Source organism: Octodon degus, unplaced genomic scaffold, assembly GCF_000260255.1.
Source record: "Octodon degus isolate 3935 unplaced genomic scaffold, OctDeg1.0 scaffold00171, whole genome shotgun sequence".
NCBI lineage: Eukaryota > Metazoa > Chordata > Mammalia > Rodentia > Octodontidae > Octodon > Octodon degus.
The window spans coordinates 2,769,456-2,784,359 of record NW_004524747.1 but is presented as its reverse complement, the minus strand read 5'-3'; the positions used below and the strand labels follow the sequence as shown (position 1 = coordinate 2,784,359).

Below are 14,904 nucleotides of genomic sequence, written 5' to 3'. Positions count from 1 at the left end.
GAGAGAGAGAGTGTGTGTGTGTGTGTGGTGTGTGTGTGTGTGGCCAGCTCAGCCCACCAGGGGGCAGGGCTGGCTGGCATGTGGTGCTGGAGGATCGAACCGCGGTCCCTGATGCTTTGCGAAGCTTGTTCCAAGTAGGTGCTTTAGACCACTGAGCCATCTCTCCAGCCCTCTCATATGTATTTTTGGGTTATAAAATTCATGAAAACAAGAATAAAGCTTCATTCCATTAATTTTAAAAGGTTTTAAATAGTTTTTAAAGTATGACTGATATGTAATAAAATAAATATTTAAAGTATAAAATGTGATACATTTTTATATTTATGTAATCCATGAAATCATCATCAAAATCAAGATAATAAGCATGCCCATTACCTCTCTAATGTTGTTAGCATTCCAATGTAAATCTTTGCATGAGTATTTGCTTTTGCTTTTCTAGATCAATTATCTGTACACGGAAAGTCTGACTCATTATAAGAGATACATGTTTAAGAAACCTCTAAGGTATTTTCTAATATAATAGCGAAATTTTACTTCCATGTTTCCCCCATATCACTGTAGTGTATTAGAGTTCCAGTTGCTTCAAATTCTGGCCAATGCTTAGTACATTTTTAATTTTAGACAATATAAGAGGTAAGCATCAATATGTCGTTGTTTTAATTTGAATTTCACTAATGGTTAATGATGTTGAGCGTCTTTCCATGTGTTCATTTGCTATTAATATATCTTCTATGGTAAAATGTTTGTTTATATATTTTGTCCATTTTTAAATCTTGTGGTTTAAAAAACTGCAGAAATTTGATATTTCTTTAGATATTCTGGATATAAGTCCTTAGCAAATACATTATTTGAAAATATATTCTCCCAAAATGATTTCTGTTTTTATTTTCTTATAATTAGCTTTTAAAACAAGGTTTTAAATTTGGTGGTCTAATTCATCAAGTTTTATATATTTTAAGCTTTGATTCAGAAATTTTTTTCTTACATATATCTAGGAAGTTTTTCAGTACGACTTGTTGAAAAGACTGTCAGTAATCTGATGAACTCCCTTGCACCATACTTGCTTGCTTACTGTAGCTTTATGTTAAACATCAAAATCAGGTTGCATAAATTCCAAGTTTGTTCTATATATATGTTCAATGTCACACTTTTATTAGTTGTCTCTTAAGCACTCAAATATACTTTAAAAGAGGTTTAAGTAATAAAAGTATTTTTATTTACACAGTTATCATTGCGTGTACTCTTTATTTCTTATGTAGATCCATATTTTTATGTGGTACTGTTTTCCTTTGCCCAAAGGACTTTATTTAATTTCTTTCGTAGAACAGATCTGCTGGTGATTAATTTTTTTCTTTTTTATTCATTTTAATGAGAAAATAACAAAGTTTCAAAACAGGTTAGTAGGACAGTTACAATAATTAATACATTGCATATTGTTGTCTTCATAGTAGTTATTCAGAGGACAAGATGCAGACATGGTCTCTTATCTAAACAATATTAGTACAAACCTTTCTTCTCATTGAACTAAGGAAAGTAGCTGTATATCTATCCTATTTTTTAAAATAATTTTATTGAGAAACAAATAGCAATGAGACAGTTTCAAAACTGATTAATAGGACACGTTCAATAATTAATACATTGCATATTGTTGTCTTCTTAGTGGTTAGTCATAGTACAAGATGCAGACATGATATCCTGTCCAAATACTATTAAACAAATCTTTCTTCTCATTGAATTAAGAGAAAGTAGCTGTATATCTGTCCTATTTTGAATATATGGATACAAAATGGTCCTACATTTGTATCCCCTTTTTGTTTAGTTTTGTCAGAGATGGGCATTCCATTGTCATTTAAATATTGTAGGTGCATGAATTCAGCAAAATATTCCAATATAGTACAGTAGTCCATAATAGTAGTGGGTTATCTGTAAGACTGGCAATGTCAGAAGTTGTTGACTTGAGCCTTTTACAGCTCAGCATATTAATATGGCTTTACTTTTATACTTTGGTTTTATACTTTTCTGCTGGATGGTTAAGACCAAGATAAAGCAAGGACTCAGGACATAGAAGAACCTGTACTGTACCATCATGTAACGCAGTTGTGTCCCAAATTTTCTGATCAATGAGATTATAGGGTCAAAGAGGAAAGTGATTGATGATGTAGAGTGTGCCTAAGGAGAGTCACATGGAGAGAAAACATTCTCTCAGGCTTTCTCAGAGAGCACATTGGCCAAGCAATGGCTGTGACTCATCTACATGGCTGACACTGACAAAGGATCTACAAACTGCAGTACAGAGTTTCAGGATAAATCCTGAGGGGATTTGACTGACCTTGTCAGACACAAAAGTTACATTTCTTGTTATATCCTAACTATTTTGTATATATATAAATATTTTTTTCACAACAAAATGGTCCTTTATTTATATTGCCCTTTTTTGTTTTGTTTTGTCAAAGATAGATGTTCCATTGCTCTTAGAGAAGCTGTATTATGAGAAGTCTTTAAACGACCTTTTCAAACTTGTTGCTAGTTCAAATATTATAGGTACTTGAATGCAGCAAAATAACCCAATATAGTCTAACAGGGTTTAAAGTTTAGAATATCCATGGTTGTTGGAAAATAGCAGTTCCATGTTATGTCTAAGATGTTTGATAATCAGACAGGTAGTGATGTTAAGCCCAACTGCCTATGTTGTAGGGTAAAAATATCATTAAGCCTCTCTTCTGGAGAGTTAACAACTTAAGCTTGCAGACCAAAAATTAGACAGATGGGCTAAAAACATAGCCAATATTTTGGCCCTAGCCCTTCAAGTCAGTAAGGACTCACAACATAAGAGAACCTGCACTGTAACATCCTGTAACTCAGTGGTGTCCCAAATTTTTTGTTCGAGATTATGGGGCCACACAGGAAAGTGATCAATGATGTATAGTGGGCTTACAAAGAGTCACCTAGAGAGAAAAAGTCTCTCTGCCTGTCTCAGAAAGCAAATTGGTCAAGCAATGGCCGTGACTCTTCCAGATGGCTGACATTGACAAAAGATCTTCAAGGTGATTAATTTTTTCACATGTCATCTCTCAGGAAAAGTCTTTTCTACTTCCCTTTCTGAATATTTCATTGGATATAGAATTTTAGATTGAGGTTTTTCCCTTCAGTATCTTAGAGATGACACCTTACTATCTATACACTTAAATTGTTTCCAATGATAAATTTGCTTTCATTAATTATCTTTTTTTCATTTCTTTGTAATGTGTTCCTACCCTTCACTCTGGCTGCTTTTAAGATTTTTCTCATTTCTGATTTTAAACAATTTAACTATGGTATACCATATGGGTGTGTTTTCTTTCATTTTTTTGTGCTTGAAATTCACTGAGCTTCTTGGATCTCTGAATTTATAGTGTTCATTCAGTTTAGGTCATTATTTTTTTAAATGTTTTTCCAGTGTCCCACCTTCCTTTGATGATTCCAATTACAGGTATAATAGGCAGATTGATGTTTTACCATAGCTCATTAGTTCTTTGTTCGCTTTTTAAATTTGTTCTCTTCTATGTTTCATTTTGGCTATTTTTTATCACACATGCTTAAAGTTCATTAATCTTTTTAACTGTTTTGCCTGTTCTGTTAGTCCCATACTGTTTATTTTTCCTCTCAGATATTGCAGGTTTTAATCTCTTAAACTTGATGTAAGTCTTTATCTTTCATATACCTACTTTACTGTTTAAAATTGATTTTTTATTTTATAAAAAACCATAAAATTTTATAACAAGATAATAGAATAACATAGTTAATATACTGTGTATTGTTGTCTTCAAAGTATTTACTCAGAACAAAAAGATTCTTCCAAAAAAGAAACAGATATTAGCACAAAACATGTAGGATGTAATTATAATTATTTTAATGGCTTTATTAATTGTGATACTTGTATGAACTGAACATTCTAAATTGATTTTTCTCCTTTTTATGGATTGTATATTCTTGATTTTTGTGTGCCTAAATTGCATATTGTACTTTGTTTGGTCTTGTATATTTTTATTTTACTATAAATATTCTTGAGCTCTGTTCCATTCTGGGATATATTTAAGTTACTTGGAAACAGATTGATTCTTTCAGCATTTTTGTTTAGATTTGGTAAGCAGAACCAGAGCAGTTGGCTAAGAAAAGCCCAAGTACTGCCCTTCAAACTCTTTAATGATATTAAAAGGGAAGCAGTACCTCTGAAGTTGTTCCTGGAAGACAGAATTACCCAGATTCCATAACCAGAAAAGGATTGGCAATCCATATGCAGAAGGTTGAATCTAGATGCATGTCTCTTACTGTGCAGTAAACTAAAATAAAAATGAATCAGTGTCTTAGTTACTCTTCTCTCGTTGCTGGGACAAATACCAGACACTCAAAATAAGGGAAGGAAAGGTTTATTTAGCTCACGGTTACTGGAGGTTTCAGTCCATATTCAGCTGGCTCCAAGGCAGAGTGGGGCAAGGCAGAGGGCAACCTTTCATGGTGGAGGCAAAGAGCAAGAGCACAAGGAAGGGGTAGCAGCAACTCAAGCAGCTAGCTTCTCTTCCCACCTTACATTATAATGCAAATCACCTGCCTCAGTGCAAGTGCAGCATCCACACCCACAGTAATCAATCACAAACTCCAGAGGCTGCCCCAAGACTGCATGAGGCTTTGGGGAGACACCTGGACACAAACCATAACAATCAGTGATAACAAAATAATTAAATATTAATCTGCCGGTAGGTAAAACTCTTAAAGATATAGGTAAAGCCTTTCTGAATACAGGCCCAATGGGATGAAATTTTGTACCAAAAATTAACAAATGCAATCATGTCAAATTAAGAAGTTTCTGCACAGCAAAGGAAACAATAAAAAGTGAAGATACAACCTATAGAAAGGGAGAAAAAAGGCTAGCTACTGCTCACACAGAAGACTAATATCTAGAATAGACAAAGAACTAAAAAAAGTAAAGCCCTTCAAAATAAGATACCCAATTAAAAATGGGCAAGTGACATGAATAGATACTTCTCAGAATTACAAATGGCCAGTAAATACATGAAAAAAAGTTCAACATTACTGACCATTACAGAAATGCAAATTAGAACAAAACTGAGACTACATTGTATTCCAAAAAGAATGACTATCATCAAGAAATCAAATAACAAGTGCTGCTGAGGCTACAGGAAGAAAGGAACTCTTCTACATTGTTGGCTCGAATGTAAACTAGTACAAGTACTATGGAGAATAGTATGGAGAGTGTCCTAAAAACTAAAATGAGCCATTCCATTTGACCTAACTCTTCCCCTTTTGGGTAATTTCTTGGAAAAGTTGAATACATCGTATTACAAGGATACATGCATGGCCATGTTTACAGCAGCACGATTCCTAATAGTTAAATTATGCAAGTGGCCTACATGTCCATCAACAGATGGATGGCTAAAGAAAATATGGTATCTACATAAAATCTGTTACTACTCTGCTTCAAAGAATCCGCTAGGAGGCAAATGGATGGATGTTGAGACTATACTGTTAAGTAAAATAAATCAGAAACAAAAGATTTAGCATGACATGGTTTTCTTTATATGAGAAGCCCAAAATATAACAAGCTAAAGAAAAGGTAAATAATAGGAAAGAAGAAGTTAGATCTTTTTCAAATGAGAAGAGGACCAAGAGATGGAGGGCTAGAAAAGGAAGGCTAAGGGATGAAAAGAGAATGGAAATATGTTATATACATGTTCCAACTCCTCATAAGGAATGTAGTCATTCTGGGCATGGTGGTGTGCACCTGTTATCCCAGAGCTTAGGATGTTGAAAAACAGGAAGGATCATTATGAGTCCGACCTGTGTAGTGAGATCCTGTAGACCCTGTACCAAATACATACAAAACAAACGTAGTTATTATGTACTGCAAATATGTGTTAACAAAAAGTAAAAAGTAAAGAAGAACATTAGACAAAAACAACTAATGCTCAGACATCACTGAGTTCACATTACATTAAGCATTTTATAATGTAATTTTTTATTTTTCATATTTTTAAAACTCATTTAATCTTTATAAAACAAACCTGAAAGATTAGGTACAGTCATTTTCATCTGAGAAGTAACAAAAATTGAGACATTGAGAGGATTAGCAATGTACCCAAGCTCACATAGCTAATACATTAGTGAAGTTAAAATTCAAATTCAGAGTCCTAGGGAGATAGCTCAGTAGAATAAGCACTTGCTTGGCAAGCACAGGGTCCTGAGTTCAATCCCCGGTACCATAAAAAAAAATTCAAATTCAGGTATACTGGCTACATACATAGTCCAGGCTTTTAACTGCAATATACATACTGCCATAGGAAAGCAAAACAGAACAACATTCCTCTTAGCTTCATTATCTGTCTTCAGTTTTTGTGGATTTAAGTTTAAACATTTAGACAAAAGTAGACTTCTAATTGAAGGCTTTAACTAAATATTTATTGAACTTGTACTGTATGTTACACACTGTGGTAAACTTCTACAGGGGCCAACACACCAGGTGTGGGGATCGAACCCCAGCCACTGTGTCTGCCTGAGCAGGTGCTTTAATCTGCTGAGCTATTTGGCATCGAGATTTTTTCTGTTTTTCACAATGATTTTATTATCATGAAAGTTTATATTTAGATACTAATATCACTACTTCAGCTTTCTTTTGGTTAGCATTTACCTGGTCTATCTTTTCCATTGTTTTTACTTTTACTTTTTCCTTGATTTGTGTTTTAGCTGTGTCCCTTACAAATGGTACATAGCTGGACTTTATGCAGTCTCTTAACCTCTGTTTTTTTGGGGGGGGGTTTTTGGCGGAACCGGGGATTGAACTCAGGCCCTTGCTCTTGCCAGGGAAGCACTTATTCAACTGAGCCATCTTCTCGGCCCCTTTTTATTCTTTTTTGTTCTTCTCACTGCTGTTTCTGTAAGATCCCATTTCAACTGAGCTGGCTGAGATGGGGTTAGTGTTAGAAATAGCAGTGACCTATGGTCAAAGGCAATGCTATACATAGGATATGGATTTTATGAAAGTAGTCACATTGACAAATGATGGTGTAAGGGGGCTGGTAGAGCTCATGACTGATGGACTTAAATGTTTTTTACAAATGTGAGACAAGAATATCTGATCACAAAGGGGAAGAAAGTGGGAATGTAAAACTCAAGAAATCTTAAAATAGAACCCAAAGAGACTAGATAGGGGAATTGAAAAGTGAAAGTAGGGGCCAGGGAGATGGCTCAGTGGAATAAGCGGTTCCCTGGCAAGCACAAGGGCCTGAGTTCAATCCCCGGTTCCATAAAAAAAAAAAAAAAAAAAAAAAGCAGGATTTATAGATGGCAGCTGTGGATTAGCTGAGGTTTTAGGCCAGGAATTTTTTTTTTTTTTTTTTTTTTTTTTTTTTTTCATGGTCAAAAGGAAGTCTATTCACAAAGTTCATTTTAATTCTTATAAGTTCATCTTAGTATTAAATAGGATAAGATGCTTAATAGCTGTATTCAACACTTTATTCCAATTTTCCCCTCAGAGATCCAGTCACTTATTCAATATCCAGTTTAGTCCTTTTTCAGCGGACTTGCTATGAGTGTGTTTATACTTTAATAGATAAAAGCCAAGTATCATCAGGTATTTAGATAGATGTAGCTAACTGTTTTGGAAAATGAAAATTTATAAAATTTATAGATGTTTATTATTAGATCAGATTAAATATCAATTGAAGGCTATGATAAAGATTGGTTTAAAATCAGGGTCAGGGAGATGGCTCAGTGGAATAAGAGCTTGCCTGGCAAGCACAAGGGCCTGAGTTCAATCCCCGGTTCTGAAAAAAAAATCATTTATCATTTGGCCTTACATGTTTTAAGAAGTATCATTTACAGAAATTATATGTCACTTTTTGTTATACAACCCATATTTAATTTCATGCAGCTGAAGTAGTATTTCAGTTGTAAAAACCATCTCTGGTTGCAGAAAATATCAGAAACATTATTGGAATTTAATCTGATTTGCAAATATTCTAAGAATTTTTTTTTGTCCTAAGAATTCTTAAGCTACACAATATTTTAAGTAGAAAATCATGAATTTTAACAGTTTGGTAGTGTTTATAATAATCCCAACTAAAGGCTCATCATTGTAAAATAAAGACAAAAACTAATCTTTACCTTTTAACAAAAGTTGTATATGATATCATTTATAATACTTCCAAGTATCAAAGGTATAGCTTAGTGGTCAACTGCGTGGTACAAGATACTAAACAAAATACATTTACTGCATTCTTTTTCACTTGCAGCCACCCTGTTATCCAAAATAAAATTTTCTGAAAGTAAAATCTAGAGTGCAGTTTGATTAGTGTAAACCATTGCATTTCTCTCCTTACATGTTTAATTTTCTCTCTCAGTGCCCCACATGCCCACCATGGTATCATATTATTAAAAACATTAAGTACCTGGGATTTATGCTTTAGATTAAGACATTGTTTGAATAACTTCCAATGATGTATAGATCTGCATGTAAAAAAGATGTTTTGTGGTCACAGTTACCTCAAAAGTAATTATATTCAAATAACCTGACATATTATGCCTTAGTAATTACAAAACCACAATTTTGACATATGGCAGTTTATAAGTTAAGAAATGCTAAAAGCTGTTCTGTTTAAGTGTTAAGTGTTTTGTTTAAGACTGTTGCAAAATTTGGGTAATTATTTTTTTAATTAGCATAACAAGTCCATGGTAGCATGTTAAATCATATAGTACAAATCCAAGGAAGGTAATATCTTTACTAAGTTAAAAAACTTTTGACAAACCAGTACAGTGCTCTTTAATTCAATAAAATAGTATTTCTTTTGGAGTCATCTATTACTCTAGTGACAATTTTCACTCTAAAAATATCATTTAAGTACCAAATCAAAATACTGTGGTTTCTAGCAGAGCAAGTTATACAAATCAATATCATTTTTTTTACAGCTGTAGAATTTCTTCTGATAAAGTGCATTCCTCATCTATCCAGTTTTAGCTTGCAGCAGCAAGGAAACTATGTGTACGTAAAGGATGGTTCTGCTTTGTTCTGGGGTTGGTCCAAAGCCAGGTAAACTATCAGGGTCTGAAAAGGCTAAGCATGCTACCTTAAGAAGACAGTTACACTGTCCATATCAATTTTTTCAAGTACTTTAAAAAAGGTTACATTTTCACATGAATACTGGAACCCTAACAATTAGTCATTTCAAGTCATCCTAACATCAGATGACCCCTGTGATTTAGAACCCCTGTATCTTTATGTTTTGATGAAAATTGCATAGGGTCACTCCAGCTTATTGAAAAAAAAATTCTACCAGCACCATTTATTAAAGAGGCTATGTTTCTACCAGTGAGCTTGTTTGGCCCCAGGTTGAGTGTATTTCCAGTTGTGTCTGCATCTTCTAATCTGTTTCACTGATCCTCAGGTCTGTCTCCATGCCAGTACCATGCTGATTTTATCATGGTAGCTTTATAGTATAATTTTAGGTCAAGGATTGTGATAGCTCCTGCCTTTCCTTTGTTTTCCAGGATAGCTTTTGATATTTTGGGTGTCTTCTGGTTCCAAATGAATTTGAGGAAAGTTTTTTCTAGCTCTGTGAGGTATACTAAGGGTATTTTTATCAGGATTACATTGAATCTATATAACAATTCAGGGAGTATGGCCATTTTTACGATGTTTTACAATGTTGGTTCTTCTTATCCAGGAGTAATGTGGGATTACAGGCATGTGCCACCATGCTCAGTCTCAATCACCATCTCAGCATGTTCTGGGGATGGGGCTGGCACGGCAGGCCAGGGTTCAAACTCCAGTCCCAATGTCTGCCTATGCAGATGCTTTAGTCTGCTGAGTTATCTGGCTGGACATCATGCATATTTGTATGACTGTTTCTGTTATGTAGATTCTTAGGCGTGGTGGAATATGCCTGTTTTAGAATGTGCATTAGCAAAGGCAAGTGAAATAGCTCAGTGGATTAAAGTGCCAGCAAGCAGGCGCAGAGGCCGGGGATTTGATCCCCAGGCCCGCCCTGCCGGCCCCGCCCCCAGCTAACACTGAGATGGTAATTGAGACTGGGCAGGGTGGCGTGTACCTATAATCCTAGCTCTTGGGAGGCTGTAAACAGGCGGATCCCTATGAGTCCGGTCTAGTAGTGAGACCCCGAACACCCTATGAACCCTTCCCTAAAAAAAAATACAAAAATAATGTGCACTACCAAATTGCCCTTTAGTTTGTCATTTGAGACAGTCTTTTGTACTATAGATTGACATTTGTAAAATAAGTTAATCATATGATTTTCCAGCATCAAAAACAACACCAAAGAATGTGATATATATCAGCTTTTCTCAAGAGTATTTAGTAGTATGAAATTGGGCCCAGATCTGTTTTTTTGTACCAGTTTTTCCCTTCCAACAAATATGCATTCTATTTGATAAAATAAAGCCCACCAGTTTTGTAAAACCCTCCCATATGTACTGCTCTCTCCACTTCCTGTAATATAGACTTAACTTTCTTCTCTGAGTTTCCATAGTATTTACTTTACAATCCATCTCATAGCACTTAGCAGATTGTGCTGTGCTCATGTGCTCATGTGTATCTGTCTCACCTGTTACTCTGCAGACCTCTTAAGGGCAAAAGCTGTGTATTCCTCATCTCTGGATCACTAGCACTTTGTATAGTGCCACAATGGTGCTCAAAAAATGCTTATGAAATGGGAAAAGATATTCTTTTTTTTAAAGGTCTTTTTTTAAATTTATTTATGTGTATGTGTGTGGCCAGCTCAGCCCACCATGGGGCAGGGCTGACTGGCATGTGGTGCTGGGGGATTGAACTGCAGTCCCTGTGCTTTGCTAAGCTTGTTCTAAGTAGGTGCTTTAGACCACTGAGCCATCTCACCAACCCGGGAAAAGATATTCTTGAGGTTCAGTTATAGTGCAGTAAACACTTTGTGAGACAGAGTAAGTAGTGGAAGTTTGTAAAATGTGGCAGAAGGTAGACTGACCCCAGGAAGGTGGAAGCTGGTCAGGGATGGAGAGCTTGGCCTAAACTATCAGGAGTCCACATATGCTCCCCCCCTCAACTATAGAGATCAGCTACTTGAGTATTTGGGTTACTAGAGTTGTGATTTGAGAACATTTAAGTAATAAGTATTGGATGATAGAGGCTCCACTTGGGGGAGGGAATATTTGATTCCACTGTTCTGCACTCTTTCCAGAATAAGATGCTGTGCTGAAAGATCCAACCATTTCCTAGAGTAATAAATAACTCCTTGAAAAATCAAAGCCTCTTCATTTTCAAGGTGTGAGTCAGGTGGGAGTAGGTATGGTAAATAGGTTAGATATTTCTACTTTGTCTATTTAGACTGGCTTAATGGGGACATAACCTCTCAAAAAGCTCTAGAGTTGAAGGCCTGTTCTGTAATAAATCATTTATGTGAAATTAGTTGTTCTTTCATTTCAGGTAACTCTGGTAGCTGTCCTTGGTCAGTTCCTTTGAATAAAGAGTAGGAAAAAAAGTAGACTACATCATGTCAGAGATACTAGACCTCTCTTTCCTGTCTGACATGGAAAGGGATGTGATCATCAATGTTCTACAACGAGATGAGGAGCTCCGGAAAGCAGATGAAAAAAGAATTAGGTGAGTTTCAGAAAAAGTGTGGGCTCCTGGCCTTTGATGAATGGTCCATAGGACTTTCCTTATATCTCTCAAAGCTGTTTACTACTCCTTGTGGATGGAGATAGGCTCTGAATTTGTTACTTTCACAAAGCCAAATACTCTTACTGCCTTTGCCCTTCAAGTCTTCTTCATCTAACCTGTGCATATCCTGAATCCAGTTGGGCTTCTCTTTTGGGTCTTGACAGGCGACTGAAGAGTGAGCTCTTGGAGATCAAAAGGAAAGGGGCCAAGAGGGGCAGCCAACACTACAGTGACTGGACCTGTGCTCGGTGCCAAGAGAACCTGGGCCGTTTAACTCCCAAGACCAACACTTGTAGGGGTTGCAATCACTTTGTGTGTCGGGACTGCCGCATCCAGGAAAGCAATGGCACCTGGAGGTGCAAAGTGTGCACCAAGGAAATGTGAGTGTTTCCTATGGCTGAGGAGAAACAAGAGATGAGGCCTGGCTGTGGTGTGAATTTCTCTCCTCAGCCTTTGTTGGTTGACTGACAAAGACCCATTCTTTAGCCATCTCTCATTTTCTTTCATTCTTTCCCAGAGAGCTGAAGAAAGCAACTGGAGACTGGTTTTATGACCAAAAAGTGAATCGTTTTGCTTATCGCTCAGGCAGCGAGATAATCAGGATGTCTCTGCGCCGCAAACCTGCAGGTACTGGGCCAGCTTAGAGATGGTTTCCTAAAGGATTTAACCTCACTGATAGAGCCTCTCCTGTGGAATTGTAGTGTGTTCTTATTTATGGTGTCTTACCTCTCTGAGCTCACCCTTTTTTTGGGAGGAATGGAAAAGATTGTATTACTGTTTCTTCTGTTAGCATGATGTGATTTGGAGAAGATGCCATGAGCCTGGATACTATTTGCTCCTTCATCACCACCACACTAAAATGCTTTTTGGGGACTCAGGTCAATAATTTCTGACATGCTAGTTAAACAGAAGGCCCAATGCTATTATGGGCTACTGGACTCTTTTAGAATATTTTGCTGAGTTTACACACCTATAATATTCAATAACGGAACTTAGAAAAAATGGGGTATACTGATGAATGTCCATTTTGTATCTGTGTATTCAAAGTGGTTAGGATAGATACATAGTTGCATTCTCTTAATGAATAGAATGATTTGTTCTAATGCTGTTTGTAAATAGGATCTCAAGTACGCATCTTGTACAGCAATTAAACACTAAGAAGAATATATGCAGTGTATTATTTGTTGAAACTGTACTTCCGATTTGATTTGAAACTGTCTCATTGCTATCTGTTTATCAATAAAATTTTGAAAAAAATAAAAAATAAAATAAAATAAAATGCTTTTGTTTGTCTTGAAGTGAATAAAAGAGAAACGGTGGGACAGTCTCTCCTTCATCAGACACAGATGGATGATATCTGGCCAGGAAGAAAGATTATTCAGGAGCAACAAAAAGAACACAGGTGAGAACCAAGTAGTTATTTATTGAAAGAAATGCTATGTATCCTTTTAATTATTTTATTATTGTTTTTACTTGCTTCTGTTTCTCAAATAACAGGTGACATCAGAAAAGTAATATCTTGAATATCCAAAGAATTTTTAAAAATTAGATCCCATGAAATAATGGGCAACTTGAATGAATAGGCACTTCTCAGAATAAATGTATGTAAAAATATTAAATATCTCTGGCCAGGAGAGAAATGCAAATTTAAGTATACAACATTTAGTTTGTGTACTTTACTTAGTTCACTTAATATTATGGTCATAAGTGCATCCATTTTCCTACAGATGACTCAAATTTATCCTTCTTTATAATGGAATAGTACTCTGTTGTGTATAAATACCATTTTTCTTTATCTTTTCAACTGGTGATGCACATATAGTTTATTTCTAAGAATTAGCCATTGTAAGTTGTGCTGCTATAAATGTAGATATGCATATATCACTGAAATATTTTGCCTTTAACGTTTTTTGAAAGATACTAAGAAATAAGTTGGTTGAATGGAATTTCTAGGTTTCTTTCTTTTTTAAGCAATCTCCATACTGATTTTCATAGTGGTTATACTAGTTTACTTTCTTATCAGTAATGTAGAATGGTTCTTTTCTCCCACAATTTATCCAGTATTTGTTATTATTTGATTTCTTCGTGACAACCCTTCTTTTTTGGGGGTACAATAGAATCTCAGTGATACTTAGATTTGCCTTTCACTAGTGGCCAGTGAGGTAGAACAGTTTTTCAAGTATTTATTGGCTATTTGTACTTCCTAGAACTGTCTCTTCACTTGAAGACCCATTTATTGATTGGGTCTTTTATTTTGAGACGTCTAATTTTTAGTATTAGTCCAAGACATAGGGAAAATTTTTGCCAATTCTGTAAGTTGTGTTGGTTTTATTTGCTGGGTTATTTCTTGTACAATTGTTTTCCATCTGTTGATTCTTAGTTTATGGATTTCTTTTTGAATTAGATATATCTTTTCAATGTAACAGACTAGTTTTGGTTTTTTTATCTAGTCTTCCAATTCATGTCTTTTTAATTATGGAGTTGAGGCCATTTGCATTGAGAGTTATTACTGAAAGCTTTCAGCTCATTTCAGTCATTGTGTTCTTTTTTCTATTGTTGCATTTAAAATTGTTCTCTTTTTAACTACTTGCCTTGCTTGATGTATTCATTCCATCTGGCATATTGGCTGTGTTGTTTTCATTATGTCTGTCTTTTTTACTCTTGGATTTTTGATTACTTATTTTGGATATTTATGAATTTTGTAAGGTGGTCTTTGTCGTGAAATGTCTACATTTCTCTTTCAACTTTGAAATACCATTTTCCAGGATATATGAATTTGGGTTGGGAGTTGTTTTCTTTTAAAGCTTTAAACACTTAATTCCAAACTCTTCTGGCCTGCAGAGTTTGTGTTGGAAAGCTTGCTGTGGGTTTCCCTAGTGAAACCTACTAGGGACACCTAGTGGGTTTACCTTTATAAGTGATTTTTGTTTTTAAGATTCTGTCTATGTTGGACTTCTGAGATTTTGACTATAATGTGTCACTGGGAGTTTCATTTCTCATCATAGTTACTTATATAAGCCTCACTTACCTGTATCGTATATTGAGGTTTTTCAGGTTTTCCCCTATACTTTGAAAGATTTTTGCTATGATTTTTCTCTGAATAGTTTTCATTCCATATGTGCTGTCCTCTAACTTATTTATAGCTACAGTTAGTATTAGGTTAGTGTTCTTACTATCATCTAATAGTTGTTGGGTGAATTTTT

General features: G+C 35.3%; 1 protein-coding gene across 1 annotated transcript in view; it reads left to right on the top strand.

Annotated features, from left to right (window-relative positions):
* The window catches only part of Sytl4 (synaptotagmin like 4), an 84,022-nt gene that overhangs the window by 19,386 nt on the left and 49,732 nt on the right, over positions 1 to 14,904 (top strand). The window contains exons 2-5 of the mRNA XM_023703442.1: positions 11,465 to 11,641; positions 11,866 to 12,081; positions 12,219 to 12,328; positions 13,001 to 13,103. Of these exons, the coding sequence (XP_023559210.1) occupies positions 11,532 to 11,641; positions 11,866 to 12,081; positions 12,219 to 12,328; positions 13,001 to 13,103 (539 nt within the window). The 5' untranslated portion in view covers positions 11,465 to 11,531. The remainder of the gene's footprint in view (positions 1 to 11,464; positions 11,642 to 11,865; positions 12,082 to 12,218; positions 12,329 to 13,000; positions 13,104 to 14,904) is intronic.